Raw genomic sequence first — 21,236 nt, forward strand, 5'->3', positions numbered from 1 at the left:
TGTCTTGTTCAAAACATTTTAAGAAAAAGGATGTTTTATCCTAAATCATGTGAATAATCACTTCAAATGTCTCTCATTAAAAAAAAAATAGTTGCAACTTATTTTCTTAGGTTTTCATTGAATTAGTGTCCACGAAGTTTCCATAAATGACATTTTTTAATATGTAAGGAAAAAAAAAAAACTCAAACACTTTTCAGGTGCTGTGATAGATGAGGGTCTTTAGACATCTTTGGAAGTCCTTGACTAGAATTCTTGAAAGTACTTCATCCCACAAGTAACGACAAAGCAGGGGACGGAAGTCTGCATCCTCAAGGAGGAGTGAGCACCATTTCAGCACACCAAGATCACCAGAGAAATCCCACCAACCAAGATCCGCCCTGGTATGAGACTTGCTTCTGAATCAACTACAGGCCTCCTCAGTCCTTTGCAAATAGTCAATAGTCAGGCTTTCCTACCCAAGATCTCCAAATTGCCAGGACAACTTTAAATTATGTTGTAAGATAATTCAAGTTAAATGGCCAAGTAATACTCTTTTCTTTCCTTCTCTTTAGCAAATCCCTAAAACACTGCAGATCTACAAATACATGATAAGCAGGCTTTAAAAAAAACTATCTAATTCTGTATATAATAAAGAATCTATTATATAATTAGCAGGGGAAGAAACTCTGATTTGTGTTGAAGGTCCATGTCTCTCTGTTATACTAGCCAGCAGTACAAGCCACCAACAGAACCTGTGCCACACATGGATCTTCGTGAAGGCACAGCTGAGGGGCACATATGCCCCTGCTCTGGGGTGGCCAGGATGACTTGGTCGGCACATGGACAAAAGTTCAGGGGTCAGAAAACAAATCATTTGAAAAATGCTCCTTTCTAAGCATAAAATAGATAATAAATATTTCACATATAACTTAAGTAAAAGTCTTAAGAAAAGATGGGGGAAGGACCCACACTGTTTCTTGTGGGTCCCTGGCTGAGCTCCTGTATGGTCTTGTGTTTTCAGTGCACAACATCACATTCCGCCACCTGGATCCCTTGTTCTTGCTTTGGGAAGAAAGGCTTGGGGGATGAAAGGAGTCAAATTATCTGGATTTGGTGATAGGCTCTGTTTTCTGCTTCTGCTCCCAACGGAAGGGCTGTGTGGCTGGAAATTATGGTTGACCTTGACTAACATGGGCAAGTGCCTCAGCTGCTCTGACCCAGGCTTCCTGATTTGCTCAGCAAGAGTGCTGCTGGCCCACCTGCTTCTACCAGGCAGTTGGGGCCCAAGTAAGATCCTGGGTGTTTTGAGTTACTTGGCAGAAAAGAGTCACATGCTATAATCCCAGCTACTCTGGAGGCTGAGGCAGGAGTGTCCCAAATTTAAGACCAACCTGGGTAGCATAGCAAAATCCTGTCTCAAAATAAAATAAAAAGGGTTAGGGGTGTAGTCCAGTGGTAGAGCACTTGCCTTGTGTGCAAGCCTGAGGCCCTGGGTTCTATCCCCAGTACTACAAAAAAAAAAAAAAAAAAAAAAAAAAAAAAAAAAAAAAAAAAAAAAAAAAGAAAAAAAATATTACCTAAAAAAAAAACACCGATTTTTGTATAAAAGAATGGAATTTAAGCTGGGTACAGTGGCATGGGCCTGTAATCCCAGCAGCTTGGGAGGCTGAGGCAGGAGGATTCCAAGTTCAAAGCTGGCCTCAGCAAAAGTGAGGCACTAAGCAACTCAGTGAGATGCTGTCTCTAAATAAAATACAAAATAGGGCTGGGGATGTGGCTCAGTGGTCAAGTGTCCCTGAGTTCAATCCCTGGAGCACCCCACCCCCACAAAAAAGAATGGAATCTATAGGTGAAAAAAAAATCATTTTCTTTATAACAGTAGTGCTTAACTTCAGAGTGCTGTCTGCTCCTCATGTTGCTGAGATTTATCTAGATTCCTGAAGTCAGAACTGGAGGTTGGCAGGGGAGGTCAAGGGGGCAGGCAGCCCGGGGAGCAGGACACATCCCAGGACTCCATGCAGGCCACTGTGTCCTTGGAGAGGAACCATCATCCTTGACACAGAGGACCAGAGTGAGAGCTGGGCTGCTCCAAGACCTGAAGTGCCCCCCAGGCCAGTACAGAGAAGACAGAGGCTGGAAAGTCAAGGGGACAGGAAGCGGGTCTGGAGAAGGGCAGGGGAACTACCCAGGCTCGGGTTGGACACAGGATGCTAATGCCTAGGAAGCCGCAAGCAGAGTGTGGGGGTCTGTTTTATTCCCTCCTCTGTGCTGCTGTTTCCCAGAATCACCAACTCCAAACCCTGCCAATCAACCTAGAGGGCCAAACTCTGGCCAGCCGAGGAGATGGAGCAGGTCAGAGGCTCTGGCTCCTTGGTGCAGAGCTGAGCCAGGCTGGCAGAGACATCTGGGCTTTGATCTTCAGCTCTGGCACAGGGTGCGGGGGAGTCTGTGCAGGGCAGGCTGTTCTTCCTGAAAGACTTGCTCTGAACAAGTCAGTCTGAGCCAGGACTGTTGGCCCAGCTTGGAGACCCTCATGCTGGTACCCCAGTCTCTGTCGGGAAGCATTTATTCTAAAGGTAAAACACAAGAAATGGGCTCCACTCTTCTGTCTGTTGTTTTCCTTAGAGACCCAGGGCTCCACAGAACCACCAAGAGACAGTAATCTGAGGGTCACAGATGACCTAAGGAGCCACTGTTTAAAAATGCAGTCAGGAGAAGGACATCACTATGGGACTAAAGGTATCTGAAAGCCCCTTCAGCTTACTGTTGGAATTCACAGCAGGACAGCAATCATGAAAAGCACCTCCGCTTCCCAAATGCGCTCAAGTGTTGCAGTAAATCTAATGACCTAAGTAAAGGGAGTTTAGGGGATTTATATGGCACATAGTAGGCACTCAATAAATATTGGCTGAATTTCACTTATCTGTTGAAAGTAATTTGACTTAGTATTTATATGTCGAAAAGTTTTTTGAATGACTCCTTAAATACACTTAGACAACTCAGACATAAAATTCTACATGATTTGATAAAAATATGTAATTTGATAAGAAATGCATCTATAGCTGGGTGTGACAGTGTAATCCCAGTGACTCAGGAGGCTGAGGCAGGAGGATTTCCAGGCCAGCCTCAGCAACTTAGTGAGGTCCTTAGCAATTTAATGAGACTCAGTCTCAAAATGAAAACTGAAAAAGGGCTGGGGATGTGGCTCAGTGTTAAAGCACTCCTGGGTTCAATCCCTGGTACCAAAAAAAGAAAAAAAGAACAAGCAAGAGAGAAAGAAAAGAAACAAGAAAGAAGAAATGCATCTATAATTGAGCAATATTACCATGTTGAATGGAGTTTCCAATGGAGACTCCAAAAATGGTTGGATACCTCATCTAAAGGTGGTCATGATTAAAACTCATCACTCCTCTGGTTACTGCAGGTCAAGGGTACTTCATTAGGATCCATGAACTCTTCTTGAAATCATATGAAACCTCAAGAGGGTTGATTTATAAGCATTTTTTTTCTGGAGGAAAAAAAACACAACTTTCATCAAATTATCAAAGGCTCTGGGATCCCCCCTGTCCCCCCAGAAAGGTTAAGAATCACTGTGGTTGATGAATGAGATTTCAACAGGCACTTGGATCACTTAACTCACTTCTCCTGCCGACTTTCAGACCTGGAGGAAAATAAGAAATCCCCAAGCTTATTACTTTAATGTTCAGTAACAACTCTTAGAAGCCATATTATTTAAAAACAAACATTTTCACAAAGGAATTGTATTTTAAAAAGACACTTGGGAAGATTTAGAATGTACATATGTAATGTTCACATGTGTGCTCTTTCTGAATCACTTCCTCTCACCTGCCTCTCCCTCCCATCAGCTTCCTTTTCCTGGTTCCTGGGATCTATTCCAGATGGTCATAATGATAGAGTACCACAGCAGGGAAAGGAAACTGCATGCAAGAAAGGTCTCCGGCAAAAGAAACCACAAACTGTAAGTTCTGAGGTTAACTGCAAAGACTGGAGGCTGCTTAAAATCCTCCAAGTCCCTGGGTATCCTGTCTAGCAGAGAGATCACAAGATCTTCCATGCAGCAGAGATCCTTATTCCCCAGCCTGGGGTGCCCGCTGCACACGGTCTCATTGGCACTGTGCCAGCCAAGTAGAGGGATCCCTGGAGTTGCTGAACAGTGCTGGAGGCTGAGTTCTCATCTCCCTTCTGAGTCCACAAGAGAATCTTTGTGCCCCAGAGTTGTTCATAAATACTTCACTCACCAGTGAAGTCCTTTTAGGGGAGGAGGCTCTAAACCCTAAAAGATAGTTGGGCCTCAGATTGGAGGTGCTGGGAACCCCTAAGATCTGTGCAAAATGGAGATGCATTTTTCTAGGAAGAGATTCTATTTTTTAATAGATTCTGGATAAGGCTGGGGCTTCCCCCAAATAACAGGCCCACCATGGCGCAGGTATCTGTGGTCACCCTAAGGGCCAATGCATAGACAATCTTCTCAGAAAACCTACTTTGTCTTCTCAGTTGGTTCCTTCAGTTGCTGCAGGACAACTATTTAAATAAAGTCCCAATGAAGTAGGGAATTACCACAAGCACAGTGTATCCTACAACCTGATTTTAATTTTTAAAATCCCACGTAAGAATGAATACATCTCAACCCATGTTAACCATGGTGAATGCTTCTATAAAACACACACACACACACAGACACACACACATGCACTCACACGAGGGCTCTTTTAGTTGCCCAGTTTTTGAAATTACTTTGTGAAGGAAAAGCAGATCTTTCTATTTCAGCCACAAACTGCAGAAAACATGACGTGTCTGAGGAGGAGGACTGCCCCATCTCTAAGAGGTGCTCATCTTTTCAATGAGGAAATGCCAGGCACCAAAGTTAGATTTTAGAATATTTTAATGTCCATTTCTTCAGTGGATGCATTTTGAAATTTTTGGAATTAACAATTTAAAAAGAGCAGAGCAAAGGAAATACGGAAAACGCAAACAGTGGGTTCTTGCTGATTTCGTTTCAGATTCTAGGCATGATGTGATTTTTGAAATGACCAATCAAAAAATGCTTACCTTGAAAACTTTAAAATTCAAATGCAGAAGTATCTTTGGAAAGTGCAAGTGATCACAGCCCAGGTGAGGGGTAGCACGCTGCCTTTGGCTCTCCCTGTCACGTGCAAATGTGCAGGTGCGGTCCCCACAAGTGAAGTCAAGTTGGTGTTGAGGGAGCCGTGTGCAGGCATGGTGTAATCTGAGGGACTCTCAAGCTTTTTAAGGGTTCACAACTGATGCTGTATATTTGTTTGCACTGGGTAAAATCATGTGTGCTTGTTGATCATATAGATATATAAAATTTGATCTGATCTGGGGCCATGAAGAAAATAGCATTTGCAACTCAAAGCGACTATTTACACACATTCAATTCTGACATATTGCTTCCTGCCCTAAGTTCCTAAGAAGTATTGCCACCTGCAGGACGCGTCTCCCTGCACCCAAGCCCACAGCCAGAAGTTTCGCTGTCTCCAGCAACAGCCACTTGTTCAGTGCCAGAACAAGATGCCGCAAAGATTCTGTGGTTCTGCATTGAGGTATGCTTTGGAGTAGGGCATCAGGGAGGTGAGGGAGAAGGAGAGATCGTCTGCAGGGTGGTTTAGGAAGCCCCAGTTCTTTAAAGACCATTTGCGCTCTGCATAAGTGGCCTATCCTCAGAATCCGTTTGCCCAGTGCTGAACGGGACCGCCCGAGGCTAATGATTTTCTTCCCTGGGTCTGTAGCTCAGGGGTTGAGGGGACGTGAGGAATCACAAACACCTTTGTAGCCAGAGGAGGGAGAGAGTTGGACAGGGAAGAAGTGTGTGTAGAGATGAACTTGGTAGAGCATTTATATTTTATTTGGTGGTACTAGGGACTGAACCCAGGGATGCTCTAGCACAGAGCTACGTTCCCCAGCCTCCTTTTTGTTTTATTTTGATAAGGGTCTCACTAAGTTGCTGAGGCTGGTCTCAAGCTTCCATTCTTCCTGTCTCAGCCTTCTGGGATTATAGGTGTATACCACCGCACATGGCTGGTAGGGCACATTTTGAGAGAGATGATACTGGCAGTCCCTCAGAGACACACAGCCTAGAAGTGGAAGGCAGAGAGAATGACCCTCAGATACACACCCTAATACTGATGGAGAAAGGCTGACATGTCTACCACCCCTAGTGCAAGGAAAGCATCAGGTAGTGTTTCTTAAGAAAAAAAATCTGTGGTGTTTTATAAGAATACATTCTTCAGAATTAAGAGGTATTGTCACAACCATCCTTTCTTTAGAATTGGAAGACAGACAAACTGACAATCAAGCCTGAAGAAAACTCTCACAGTCACAGTCCCAGACTGGGGTGCTGCTGGGTGGCCATCCCGGGTGTCGCGTGGGAGGTGGCAGACCAGAACAGAGACGTTGCCAGGCCGGAAGTGGCAGATTCCGTCTCTGGGGAGGAGTGATGTGAGAATTAACAGTGAGGTTCACCAGTGAGAGAACACAGAGCACGGCGTGCGGACCTCAGCGGGTGCCGAGCTGGTCTTCAGTGGTGTCACGAACAACACGCCAGTGTCACTGGGCAAAACGATCAGGACAGGGCGACTGAGTTCCTTCAATATCAACTTCAGACTCAATGTGGCAAAACATGACTGCAAGCTGGGGTGGCACCCAAGAGGACAGATGTGACTTTTCTTAGGTTTTCTGCCTCCTGCTGGCTGGACATTCCACTTGCAGGTCAGACAGTTCTGCCCCTCAGTACACAGTGTGAGAAGCTGGAGTCCATGCAGGAGACTAAATCCTGCCAAAAGTCGGCCGAGCCGCCGTGGAGTGGGAAATAAGAAGGAATTCCTTGAGCGTAGACACCAAGCACGGGCTTGCCTACAGCCAAGCTGGCTTGGCCTGAATCCCCACAAGGGGGAGCACCCTGGGCTACAGTGTGGCCCCCTGTGGCCCAAACACAAAGGGACATCTTGTTCTCCATGATCTGCTACACCCTTTTGGAACCACCTGCCCTCCCACAGCCTATTTCCCTCCACTAAAAAGACCCAGCACCCCATCCCCAAACACACATGTCCTGATAAATAAATAAATAAATAACTGCAACCCTCAGACGTTTGAGTTTTCCCCTCCGACTAGTCAGCTTCCAAGACAAACACCTTCACTCCCACTGGAAGACCCCTCGGTGGAGGATCAGGGTGAAGAAGGGCTTTGAGATACCTGAGGCCTGGGTTTACAAGCTTTGTGCCCGGTGAGCATTTGAAATCTTGGCCTGCATGCGGGTGAACCCTGAAATCACTCAATGTGGGGAGTGGTCCACCCATGGCCCATGCGAGCGAGGGCCCAGGTGCTGGGGAGAGCGTGGTGGGAGGGGCTTCTGGGCTTTCTCAGCCCACTCTCCCCTCTCCACCCCTTCCCAGCGAATTACTGGCACTTTATATCAGATTCATAGATGCAAATGTGTGTGCGTGTATGTGCTTACTGAGAAAGGCCAGGTGACTGGGAAACACTATTACATACACAGAAAAAAATAAACTTGGAAACACTGTATGAGCCAACAACAACAAAAGTGTTGTGAGAAAAGGCAATAAAAATGAGATCTTAACCACAGCCTTTGTTTTAAAAGTCAAACAACACCCAGAACCATGATTCCACTGGCCTCAGTCCCAGCCTGGAGGGGAGGCCCACCCTGAAGGCACTTGTTCTCCTCCAGCAGCTGGAAGGATTACCCCAAGGGGGCGATTTCCAGGGAAGGGAGCAAAGGAGAGAAGAGATGGATGGAAATGAACCCTGAATAACTGTGATCCACACAGAGTTAGGGCTGAAATGACCACATAACACCATGTCTGGGAAAGAAACTGTGGCACTCAGGAAGTGCCACAGCCAAATACAAATATTATTGTGTTTCGACGAACAGAGCACCTCGGGCAGCTCTGGTGCTGCCTCACACACTCTTGGAGACGTTGAGCCTGGTGAGCTCATTGGCTTCTTCTGCTCCCACATCCTCACAGTCCTCCTTCTCTATGGGTTTGCCAAATCGACACCTTTCTTCTGCCTTGATGGGCTCTTTCCAGGGTCTCTTAGAAGAGAGGTGCACATCCTTGGCCTGTGTGTTGTCTTCAGAGCCCAGGGACGTCTTGTCCGAGTAGTGGACAGAAGGCACCAGGTTGGCGATCTCGTCCGTGGGAGACCGCCCGATGCTGCCGTCCACCTGGACGCGGATGTCTGGGGAAATGGACAGCTGGTGCTGTGGCACCACCCCATTGTCCGTGCACTTTGGGTACAGGTAGGTCTTCATCTGCCCCTTGCCCTTGACGTTCACTGTCCCCCGGTAGTCGAAGTCGTAGCCCATCTTGCTCAGCACACGGTAGCTCTCTTCACTCACCTGGATGCGGCACTCAACCCCAGTGGTGTCCATCCTGCTGGCGATGTTGACAGTGTCCCCCCAGATGTCGTACAGCAGCTTGGTGGTGCCGATGACACCGGCCGTGAGGGGCCCGTGGTTAAAGCCAACCCTGAGCTTGAAGTTGAACCAGAGCATGTTATTGTTGAAGTCATCTACCACACGCATCATCTCCTTGGCAAACTCGAACAGGATCCGCAGGTGCTCCTGTGGGTGGCCGCCCTCCTGGCACTGGGCCGTGTTCAGTCCTGACGCTGCCATGTACGTGGCCCCAATGGTCTTGATCTTCTCGATGCTGCTGTAGTCTGCCTTGCTCAGCAGTTCATCGAAGTCCCCAATGAGCTCGTTGAGGACACGGTAGCACTCCTTGCCGCCTTCGTAGTTCTCCTCGTAGAACTCGCTGAAGTTGACGATGCTGGCGAAGATCACCCCTCCGCTGTCGTGGTTCTTGGAGTAGGTCTGGGAAACCTTCAGCTGCTCTGCCACGTGGTAGGGGATGATGTTCCTCAGCAGCCAGTCGGCCTGGTCCCTCATGCTCTGGATCTTGGTGCGGTGGAGATCTGCCTCCACGTCCCCATGATAGTGCAGGCGGTAGCTGACTTCGAACTCTCGATTCAGGAACCAGACCAGCAGGAGCAGGAGGAAGAAGGTGAGGATGAGCTCCTTGCCCACAAGGCTGGCCGGCCCGCTGCTGTCCTGTGGCAGCGAGCTGTTGCATGGGCTCCTCTTGGCACTGGGAAGCAGAAAGATGAGAAAGGACATCCTGCTAAATGCATCTGTGAAGGGAGAGCTCTGAAGCCGCCCAGCTAACCAGCACCCTACGCCGCAGGGGCAGAATTCAACCCTCAGTGACCTCAAGCCAGTTGTATGGCAGCCTGCTTCTGCTTATTCTGCAGGCTGCAGAGATGGAGTAACAGAGACCGACTCCTGCAACCAAGTCTTTAATCAGTACTGTGCGATGACTTTTGCCCCACAAGTCTTTAGCTTTGTTTAGAAATCTATTCCTCTCTCTCAACTTTTTCTTTTGAAAAATCTCAACTTTATAGAAAAATTAAAAGTCTAGTAAAGGACTCCTATATTCTCCACCAGGATCCCACAGTTGCTAGCATTTTGCCACTTTGTTTCTCTCTCTCTCTCTCTCTCTCTCTCTCTCTCTCTCTCTCACACACACACACACACACACACACACACACAGTTAAACTTTTCTCTCTATTTTTCTCTTTTGGCAATACTGGGGATTGAATGAGGACTTCATTTATGCTAGGCAAACGCTCTAACACTGAACTATAATCTTAGCCTTGCTAAGCATTTTAAAAGTAAGTTGCTGATAACATGACACTCCAGTTCTACTTTGGTAAACACCTTCCAAGACGAGGGCATTTCCCTGTGTAACCACATCATCACCATGCTCAGGAAATTTAATATTCTCTGACATATGTGCTTCTTAGGTTTCTGATCCAATAGAATTTTAATCTTAACAAAGAATTTCAAAAGTTCTCGACTACTTACTTGTATAAAAGTTTTGCAAAATACATTTTCCCCTTCTCTGGGTTAACTCTGTTTTGCCAAAGTAATTTAGGACAACTTTAACATTAAAAAAAACCAGAATATTGCCGGGCATGGCAGCACATGCTTGTAATCCCAGCTACTCAGGAGGCTGAGGAAGGGGGATCCCAAGTTGAAGGCCAGCCTGGGCAACTTAGTGAGAACCTGTCTCAAAATAAAAATTTAAAAAGGCTGGGGGTGTGGCTCAGTGGCAGGGGGCCTCTGGGTTCATTCCCCAGTACTACAAGATAGATAGATAGATAGATAGATAGATAGATAGATAGATAGATAGATAGATAGATAGATAGATATAATTTAAGAATACACTTTTAAAACTAATATATAGGCTTGATGTGGTAGCATATGCCTTTAACCCCAGCGTCCGTCCTTTCTTCCTCTTTCCTCCTTCCCTCCCTTTCATTAACAATACTGTGATTGTTCTGTTCACATGAATCTTATACCTTGAAGTATTGTAAAGTACCCAGAGTAGACTACTAGATTTTAAGTAATACTGGGCTTGGTCACTATATAAACACAATTGTACCTGGAACTGAAGCATCTTCCATTTAAGTAGCTCCTTGACACAGAAAGCTCAATTCTCTGGTCACAGTATTGAGTAAGTTTTACTGTTACTTGTGACTTAAGGTTATTTAAAAACAATGACTTTGACTGGCATGGCCATCAAGGTCCTCCTTAAAGCACTGTCTCAAAAGCCAGGGCCTTGGACTGGACCCCTTGGGCTATCCACAGAGTTCTGGAACCTTGGGCAAGCCATGCCATCTTACCAGGTCCTGATTTCTTCATGTGTAAACTGGGAAGATGGGCTGGAGTGTGGCTAAGTCCTTTCTGACCTGAGGTTATGTGCAGAAAAGAGATCAGCTGCCATCCTGAGGAGGTTCTGTTTGCAAGGTGGCCCGGGCTGGCCTCAGGGCCACAGGATAGGGGTAGGGGGTGATCCCACGACTTCCTGGTCAGAGTGGGCTGCGGTGCTTGCAAGTGTGTGTACAGACAGTGCAGGTTATGCTGAACTCCTGCTTTCCTTGTGAAGCCTGAACCTTCTGTATGTGCTGGGCACAGGCTGCCCATGTCCATCCTATTTACCTGTGCAGCGAGCCTCCCTGGGCTTCCCAAGTGTAGCCACGGCTCGTGGTGGGCAGTGAGCATGTTCCCTGTGACGCCCTGGGAGAGGGCTCTCAGAAGCAGTTTTCTCCTGGCTGACTTTGTTCTGCATCCTTTCACTGCAATGGCCTCTAGCCACGAGCACGAGGCTGTGCCCAGTCCTGTGAGCCTGGGACTGGTCTTGCGGCTCCTGACACAAGCTCTGGCTGAATGCTTAAGAATGGGGGTCTATAGTTCCTCTATGGTAAGACAGCCCATACTTATGAATTCTCCTCACGGTCACTGAAGCAAATGACACTATATACTATGAACCTCAAGTACTCGGCAAAGCAATGACTTATTTAGATGAGTAAAACGTGGATGGAACCAGCTCCTGAAGCCCTCTATCTGGCCAGATCTGAGATCAGAAGAAACACGCCTCCTGTCCTTGCAGTGCATCTCGCTGGGTTAGGAGTTGTGTTTCCTTTTGGTTCTCTACAGTGGTGACAGCGAGGAATGGCCCCGTTTAGGTGCCACTGAAGCTAAACATCACCTGAATGGTACAAGGAGGCATTTAAAATCTCCATGAAGAAACCGGGTTTCCTGGGTCTGCAGACTGCTCTCCTAACTTTTCCTGCTATGCTGCAAGCAAAGCCGCCTGTGGCAACTCTGGAGATGGGCATGGGCCAGTGCCCTGTGGGCAGAGGAGGGGAAGAGCAGAGTGAGGGCTAGGGTAGGTGGGAAGGGGAAAGGGGTTACAGATGCTACTCAACCTATGGGACTGTCCTGACAAACCCATCATAAATATCATAAGTCAAAGATGCACTTAAAACCCCTAAGCTCCCTGACCCCCAGGCTTGGCCTCACATACCTGCCATGTGCTCAGAACACTGTGTCAGCCCAGAGGTGGGCAAACTCATCTGATCCAAAGCCTGTTTTATAATAAGGGGCTGAACATCTCATGTAACCTATTGTGAGTTGTGCTGAAAGTGAATAAGAAGGGTTGCATGGGTACACTTTCCCGCCATTGTAAAGCACAAAATCCGCTTAGTGCAGTTGTCCAAGCTGGGAATGTCTTGGCACTGCTGGCTTTTCCGGCTGCCTAGACACAGTGTTCGTGTTTCACACCCACAGGAGTTCCAGAGCACACCTGAAACAGGCAGGCAGGAGAGGTACTGCCAGTCTGGGACCTCGCTCCCCTCCCCAGGCTGATGGAGCAGGGTGGTGACCCCATTCCTAACTTCAAGCAGCAAAGGTCAGTTTCAAGAAGAGGAATTTGGGGAGATTAAATGCAAGAGAACTCGTGACTGGATACTTGGACATTAAATCACATGTGGAAGCTAACATGAAATATAGTATATGCATTATCATGGGTAAGTGGGATTTAAAAACAGAGAAGAATAAAAAACAAAGATCACTTGCTGTCTTAACCAGCTCAATGTGGCATTTGTTAACATTTCAGGGTGTTTCGGAGCACTGTAAAATCTGCACCTGGGGCGGGGAGGGCGGGTGTCACCAGGCAGGGTTGGAGAGGGACCTGGTGTTGGTGATGTTTACTTGTGGAAATGCACTGAGCTGGACCATTAGGACCCAGGAACTCTCCTGTACCTGTGTCACACATCGCTGAGAAGGTAACTATGAAGTGATGCTAGATGTTTTGCTTTTAAATACTATAGTTGTTAATCATCACTTGTTACTTTATCATAAATATTATGATAAAGTAATCATAATACTTTATGGGGTCGTGGCTCAGTGGTAGAGTGCTTGTCTTGTATGTGTGAGGCACTAGCTTTGATTCTAAGCACTGCACATAAATAAATAAATAAATAAAATAAAGGTCCATCAACAACTAAAAAAATATTAAAAATAAATAAATATTATGTCTTATTTTTTAACAAATATAGTAAAATACAGTGCTTAGCAGTAGTTAAGAGTACATATACAGTTTCACATAATATCATAAGCATTTCTCGTATTGGCTGCATTTTAACAGCTATAGCAATTGGGTGTGTCATAATTCCTTTGTTACTGAGAACTGAAGTTGCTAATTTCAATTATTAACTTCAACTGAAGTTGCTAATAATTTTCAATATTATCCATCATTGTGATCAATATTTGGGGGTATTCAGCCTTTATCTTATGATGAATTCTTTCCTCAGCAAATAGGCAAAAATAGAATTATTAGGTTAAGACCTATAAACATTTTAAAGACTTTTTAAATAGACTGTCAAGTTACTTCTAGAAACTGCTTACATTCTGAGAAGTGGTGAACCTTGATAGAAAGACCATGGCCTAGGACTGAGGGCACCTATGGCCAGCTGTGTGACTATGGGCGGGTCCTCAGGTTCTCTGAGCTTCAGCTTCAGGGACAGGAACGAAGTCCCCTAATATGTCAGAATATGGTGAGGATTAAATGAACATAGCCTACTCTGGATATTCACATTACAACTTTTTGGAAGTCCAATTTAAAAGACCAAAAATGTGCAATGGCTTCAATAGTGACGATGTTGACAACATACCCGTATTTATCTTCCGCCTACATTTCCTCTTTTATGAACTTTGTTATTTTGTCTTTTATCTGTGAAGGTCTTAATTAGCTTTTTATATAATAGTCCCACATATATTTTTCTGTCTACTTTGATTTTCTTTTTCTTTCTAATTTGTCATTCAGTCTTTGTGGTCCTATGTATTATTAATAAGTCTAGAAAATTATCTCTTAGAGGCTTGAAAACTAATTTTGTTTTTTATAGATTTTATTTAGACTATTTATTTTTGACTTTTCAGTTTCTATAGAATTTATTTTGGCATTTATAGCAAAGCAAGGCCTAACATTGTTTCAGGAAAAAAAAAATTTTTCCTGATTTCTGAGATTTCTCTGTAAAGTCTTACATAAAAATAAACCAACTCTAATATATGTCTGAATAATTATTTTTAGTATTCTGGAGACTGAGGCAGGAGGATCACTTGAGCCCAGGAATTCAAGGCCAGCTGGGGTAACATAAAGAGACCCTGTTTCAAAAAAGCCATTTTATTTTTTTCAGTAAGATAATATAATACGATATTTAAACAAGTAGTAATTTCTACTTTCTTTTTAAAGAATGCATGTGTTGCTCACTTTATTTGTGACATAACTGTGTTCAGGAAGCTCAGAAATCAGTAGTGATGAGACAGCCACTCTCATTTGTCCAGGTTCAGACACCACCTTACAAGCTTACCTGAAGTTCTGTGCTGTATCCAGGGGTGAAATTATGATGGAACTGAAATTAAAATGCAGAAAAGTATTATTATAAGAAGCGAGAAGGCATGACAGAAAGCAACCTGAGAGGAGTTGAAACAACTTTTCTGTTTGGGATATCGTGGAAAGGAGGCTGTCCTTGCTGGGCCCACCTCTTCCTGCACTCCTGTGTCCCCAGGGCTGGCCAGCTTTGGCCCTTGAAGCCCCCCCCCCTTCTGTGCAAATTTGTTTTTGTTTCCCTGCCCACCTACTCCCCATCCTGGCTAGGCCTGGTGGTCACAAGGGGCTGAGTGGGCTCAGGACCTTCTGTGCAGAGGCATCCTGGATCAGGGGGAGTTTCACCTGCCAGACCCCAGACCCCTACGCAGGACCTGCTGCTTGGATTCTGGGCAGGGAGGCAATGCAGTAGGCCCTACCGCTTTGCCTTCCTGGACCCACGGGGAAAAGTCCCACAGCTGTGACTGAACATCACCATGATTGGCCAATGAGGCATTTGCAATGGCTCTTAGGTTAGAAGTTGGGGGCCAGATTTCAGCTCTTGGTGCAGAGTTTGTCAGGACCATGTCTTCAGGAAGGTAAAAGTGGGCTTTATTTGGCTTAAAGTAATTGAACTATTCATTACAGTTTCCTTTCAAATACCAAAAGGCAATTCAACTTTAAATTCCCTATTTGATCTTATTTGCAGAGAATTTGAATATCTTTCCTATCATTATCATTATAGTAAGTACATTGAGAAAGGACACTAAATCTGTGCATTTTTGGACACTGGTTGGCTAATACCCAAAAATGTGCTAGTAATATGACATTTGATACTGCCAGTATTGGGATGAGGTAGGCCATTATGTGCTTTTAAACTGACTGAAGCAGTGGTCCTCAGTGACAGAAGTGCCACCCCTAGAGGGGCACCTTGAAATGTGGGGTCTCTCTGGTGAACATAATAGTTTAGGGAGCTAGGATGCTAGATATCTTGCCAAACACAATGAAGAAGTGGCCCAAGCAACTCTAAATAATGTGCTTCTCTAAACCCTCTGAGAGTATGTCCAGGTGGTTCTTTGATACATGCTGGTAGTGAAACATTTTTATGAGAAGTTACAGAGGAAGGAGAGGTTTGTTGTGTAAGCAAAAGCTTAATAGGTTTAAGAGACCATTGACTTTTTAAAAATAAAATACTGTATGCATTCCACTGGGGTATTGTTTCCAAGTACATATTTAGCTGACAAAAGGTAAAAGCCTCAAAACTAGTTACAGATGTGCAACAAGCAATCTGAGACTCATTTTTCACAAACTGAGAACGAAACATTCAATAAGTAGAAACCACCAAAGAGAGGGGCCTCACTGGCCCCTGCTTGCACAGCGTAATTTAAATGTCCCTCTCATGGCCCTTGGACATACTTTTCGGTTTTCTGCAACCCCATGAGAACTGGTCCACTTGTCAGAGGTCACCATGGGACTCCTGCCTCTGTCCACACCATGCTCCCCAGGCCTCAGCACCCAGCAGTGAAGGCCATCTCAAGTGCAGGACTTTGGATCCAGGTGCTCACCTGCAGCATGCTGTTGTAAACTGTTCTTTCTCTTTCGCACAGTACCTTAGGGCACCTCACTACTCTTTGGATGCCATCTGTGTCCGAAGCTACCCTGGGTCTGGGTGGGGAAACATCTGCCTTGAGGGGGGTGGGCATCAGCACTACAGTGAAAGCACAGCCTAAGAGACATCAGGCAGGTGGTCACAGCCAAGGACACATCACATACCTGTCTGGGCACAGGGAGATGTAGAGCAGAAGCAGCGGCCCGGCCCCCACGATGGTGGCAAGGGAGGACCTCATCCAGGAGCTGAGCTGGCAGAAGTTACAGTAGTGTATGACAGCCACCAGCACTGCAGAGCTGGTGGACACAGTGAACTGCAAGAGAAGCCAGTGTCAGGACAGCCATGGTCACTCCCATGTCCCACCCAGGTCACCTGGACCAGCTGGCCTGCCACCAGCCCACAGCTATTTAGTAACGCATTCCTGACACTGCCGACAGCCTACCTGTGTGAAGTAGCTCTTACTAATGGTGAGCTTTATTGCACTTCTTTGACCTGTGACCCAGTGCTTTAGGTTCCAAATTTACGCTGGCACAGAGACTCTCCCAGAGGAGAGTCTCCTCTGGGAGAGTCTTTACAGTGGGAAGGAAAGTGCTCCCACCAGGGAGCACTAGGGGTAAGTTACTTTCCAAACACTTCTTCAGGCCCCTGCCACGAGCCTGCTGAGGTGTCATTTGGTGTTAAAGCACCAAATGCAATCAGCTTGCCCTGGTAGCTCACCTTTCACTGACTTACAACAAAAATATAATCTTTCCCAACAGCATTACCTATTAACCCAAAAGCTCTTTTCTTAAGCAGGGACATCTGATCCAGATCACATCAGTTACTTGTGCCAGTTCTGTGGACTGGTACAAGTACCTCGTTCAGAAAGGTGGGACAGATACTTCTTTGTAAAGCATGGTAAAAAATTCAAATGCTCCTCAACTTCCAATGGGGCTAAGTCCCAATGGATGTGGAAACTACTATTAAGTCCAAATGAATTCAGTCCACCTAACCTACCAGACATCCCCACTCAGACTGCCCCACAAGCCTTTGGCTGGGCAAAGTCAGCCAACTGCAAGCCTGTTTGATAATCAAGTGCTGACTATCTTCCGTTGATTTACTGACCACTTCATATCATTCCAAAATAAAAAATCATGACCTGAACTATGGAAAGTGGGGACTATTTGTACCTAATTTGACACCGAGAGAAGCTGGAGAGGATGTGTGCCCGCTGGGGAATCTTCTTTTCAAAGGTGCTCAGGCAGTGGTAGGACCTCTTTAAGGGCCTATATTTAAGTGACTATCCCAAATAATTGGGTTAAGGGTTGTAGAAGGTGCCTCCAAAGGGACCTTGGAGGGAAAGCTTGGAGGGCATGGAGATCACATTGCCAGCCATCACTTACGTGTATATTTGTCTCGAATTCAGAGGTGACATGTGAATAGACAGCGAGGGCAGGCAGGGACACCAGGACAGCCCCGACACAGTGGCGAGGGAGCCAGCCGGCAATCCACTCCAGCAGGCGCTTCGTGCATGCCATGACGTCCTCCAGGAAGAACACCATCCTGGGAAGGGGTGGGGGAGGGTCAGAAGGCCCAGTGGGTCAGCCCAGCAGAGACCCAGCCTGCACTGCCCTTGGCTGTCCTATGCTGCCGCCGCCCCACTCCCTCATGCTTGGTAAAAGGCAAGCAAACAGGCCTCACTCAGTTCATTATCTCAGACTTCAAGGACACCTGTTGCATTTGGGTAAAATGTGCTTGTCAGAAGCCAAGCTTGTACCTCTGTGGTCCCAAGGGAGCATGTAAGAACAGTCACAGGCCTAAGGAAGTTCACTGTGGGCCTCTGTCACTACAACCTGGCCCACTTGTGGGCAGGAGATCCCAAATGGGGTGGTCCTGGGGGCCTTCCTGGTGGAGGAATGGTGGAGGGCTGCTATCAGCCTCCAGTGGGTGCAGCCAGGGATGGAGACGCCCCGCTGCCCATTAGAAAGAGCCACAGAGGAGGCCCTGCCTTGCCTGTCGCACAACTGAGACATGGCCTTGGACACCCTCAGTGGTGAGAAAGTCAGCACAGCCTAGAGCCTGGTTGTGCTCCATGCACAAATAGGAAATTCTGTGTGATACTAAAGAGTGATTCTCTGGAAATGCAACTCCTCAGCAAATTAAGTGGAATTTGTCCTTCGTTTTGTTTGAGGCACTCAGCATTTCAGTCCAAACCCAGCTCATGGTGCTTGGCCCCCAACCCCACAGTCTGTTTCCAGCCATCACATTTGCAACAGCGATGATGGGCACAAGGGCAAATGGCGGACAGCTCTGTTACTCCCCAGATAGCAGCACCTGGCATGTCTGAGTAGAAGCACTGAGGGTTCCATCTCAAGTGACTTTCTTCCTATTTCTCCTTCACACTACAGAGAAACATTCCACGGACTCCTTGTGCAATTGTGTTTCTGGGTGAGGTACATCTCAGGAGCATGATGGTAACAAATAGTTTTTATGCAGTGTGGGGTGCAGTGTGGGCTTGAATATCAGATGAGGTGGATAACTGGCCTTGGCTGAGTGTGGGGCTCTCTGGGTAGGGGTGGGTGAGAGGCACTGGGGGGTCCAACTAGGACAGAGACTCACAGACATTCTGGGGAGACCAGAACTCTTTTTAAGCCTGCTGCCAGGGAGCTGAGGACAGGCCCACTGCCTTTGCCACTGGAGAGGTCAGGAGCCACTGATGGGATCCAACAGCACATGAGCTTCTGCTTGTGCCTGAGGTTGGAGCCTTTGGCCCTGAACACCTATAGTGCATCAGCGGCTTTGGCTGAGCTCAGCCACAGCCAAGAACTAGTGACTCTCCAGCCATCTCCCACATGGACTCAGGCATAGTCTGACCCTTTTAGTGTCCTGGAAGCTCTGGCTTCCTAATTGTAAAGGATAACAGAGGTTCTGGAATATCTCCAAGAATACCACAGATACACATGCTCATAGGCAGGACCCAGAAGCCCTGAAGGGGGACAGAGGGAGCTGAGTCATTCCTAGGAGATCATAATGGAGGCCCTTCCTGTTGGTCCTTGAGACCACAGAGTTCCAAGGATAAGACCAGCTGATGTCACCCTTGCCTGGTGCTGAAGTGGAGGAAGGAGACCCTGGATAGAGACATGGGAAGTCTTCTGGGGGAGGCAGGTGATAACCCTGGCCAGTCACTGAGGAAGCTGTAGAACTGGCTTCCTGAGGTGCCCACATTCTCCACAGTATGGGTACTTTTTGATCGAGGATGCTAAAAATGGCCCTTGGAAGGGCCAGAAGAAGCCATTCAAGTCCCACCCCCTCCTGGGCTTTGACGACTGCTGGCACACTGAATTCCAGCACCCCAAAGCTCTCGTGGGGGCAGAGCAGTGCCTCACTCTCCAGCTGCTCGAGGAGTGTCCCCTCTGCATCTTGGGAACAGAAGCTACAGGGTTAAACAGTAAGCTATGGGGACAATGCTAGATTCAGAGAGGCCAGGGGCCACAGGACCCCATTAGAGAGAAGCCTGGAGCAGGGTGGGAGCAGGGGGTGGAGAGTGACTGCACATGGCTATGGGGTTTCTTCTGGGGGCGATGGAAGTGTTTTAAAATGACATGTTTGTACAACCGTAAATTTACTAAAAACCACTGAATTCTATACCTGAATAAATGAGTTTATTATATGTGAATTATCACAATGAAGTTGACTTTTCAAAAATGGAAAAACAAACAAACTAGGGGCTAAAGACTGACTTGGTCTGGGTTTGGCAGAAGCAGACCCTGGGCAGGGTTTGAATGTAAGCAGCTTCTCTGGCAGTGAGAGTCGGGGGGCTGAGGTGGCAATAGTGGCATGGCAGGTGGGCAGTCAGGAGGGGTCCTTGCTGTGCACCATGGGCTTGTTCCTGGAAGGGAATTTTGGACATAGTGGAGACACTCTAGGGAGGAGGGTGTGACCTCTGCAGTCCCAGGAAAGAGCTTGCGGGGGGTGGGGGCGGGGGTCCTGGGAGTAGCCAGAGAGGAGGAGGCAGGGAGCCCAGCCTGCCCACTCAAAAGGGGAGAGATTAGCATACAGAAGTCTCAGGTCAAACCCAAGCTATTTTTTTTCCACACTGGGATGTTGGGTGAGACTAGCAGAAAATCATGGTCAAGGCCCTCCTCCCCGGATCTGTTTGACCCCAGCTCCTAGGGGCACTCACTGGTGGGCTTGCAAGGCTGAGGGCTGCTCTGTGGGGCGTGACGGGGCTGGATAAGGTGGATGAGGTGCAAGGATCGGCCAGCAGGCAGGCATGTGGTGCCACTGGTGCGTGCCCAAGTGGGACGCCCTCTGCGTTGCACCTGGTCAGAATGGCGGAGCTGCCCAAGGCTCTGGGCTTCCTGGAAAGGCACTGTTTTCTACGCAGATCCTTTGCTTTTTTAAAGTGTGCCTTTTCATTACTGAGCTGTGTGAACACTTCCTACCTGTTCTAGGTATTAGACACAAGTCATCGATGTGACCTGCCGCTGGGTTCTTTCACTTTCTCCATGGGGTTCTTCACAGCGCTTGAGTCTTGAATTTTGACGAGGTCCAATCTGTCTACTTTTTCCTTGTTGCTGTGCTTTTTGTGTCATATCTGATCCAAGCTTGTGAGGACTGACATCTGATTTCAGAGGGCTCACACTCACTCTCGTTTAGAAGAGGCACCTGCCCATCTGCGATTGCCTATCATTCGCTCCTGATGCCCTGAGTGGAGATTTGGGGACCTCCTGTCTCCACTGATTTCGCTATCCTGGACATTTCATATAACAGGGTTGTGCACCCTGTCATCATTCATGATTCCCCCTCCCACCCTGCATCTCCTGTCTTCCCTTCTCTGACTTAGGAGATCCGGGGATGAGCTGGTGGTGGGGGCACTGGAGAGGGCACTGGCCCTTTCCACTGAGCAGCTCCCACCTGTGCCAAGCACCAGTGTCTGTGGGGAGGCAGCTGTGCAGGGGAATGGGGGACAGGGAGAGGGGGGAACGAAGTTGTCCCCAGAAGCAAGCTTGGAGGGACAGCAGGCTTTCAACCCCAACCCGCTGTGCTGTAGTCAGCCTGTTAGGCCATGAGCTGTGGAGCCAGAAGAGGGAGCTAGAGGTTGGAGAGCTGCCCCTGCAGCTGATTACCTGATGGAGACCACGAGGGACAGCACCTCCAGCAGCAGGGCCGCGCTGAAGACCACCAGGGCGGCCGGTGGGGGAGGTGTGGCAGCAGCCCCGTACTTGAGGAAGCAGGTGACAGAGAGAATCAGGAACACTGTTGTGGACAGAAACACATCCAGGAGGGAGCTGAAGGTGGCACTGGCAAAAGTCTTCACAGGAGAGTTCTTTATGACCTGTTTAGAGCAGGAGGCGACTGGGGTGAGTCCATGTGGCCACAGACAGCCATGGAGTCTA

General features: G+C 47.3%; 1 protein-coding gene across 1 annotated transcript in view; it reads right to left on the bottom strand.

Annotated features, from left to right (window-relative positions):
- Nucleotides 1-7,093: 7,093 nt before the first annotated feature.
- ADCY9 (adenylate cyclase 9) overlaps nucleotides 7,094-21,236 on the bottom strand; it is a 110,812-nt gene continuing 96,669 nt past the window's right edge. Inside the window, exons 7-11 of the mRNA XM_079121345.1 lie at nucleotides 20,967-21,175; nucleotides 17,241-17,400; nucleotides 16,023-16,171; nucleotides 14,254-14,295; nucleotides 7,094-9,128 (exon numbers count right to left, since the gene is read on the bottom strand). Of these exons, the coding sequence (XP_078977471.1) occupies nucleotides 7,937-9,128; nucleotides 14,254-14,295; nucleotides 16,023-16,171; nucleotides 17,241-17,400; nucleotides 20,967-21,175 (1,752 nt within the window). The 3' untranslated portion in view covers nucleotides 7,094-7,936. The remainder of the gene's footprint in view (nucleotides 9,129-14,253; nucleotides 14,296-16,022; nucleotides 16,172-17,240; nucleotides 17,401-20,966; nucleotides 21,176-21,236) is intronic.

The sequence above is a fragment of the Sciurus vulgaris genome (assembly GCF_902686455.1).
Source record: "Sciurus vulgaris genome assembly, chromosome: 18".
Lineage (NCBI taxonomy): Eukaryota > Metazoa > Chordata > Mammalia > Rodentia > Sciuridae > Sciurus > Sciurus vulgaris.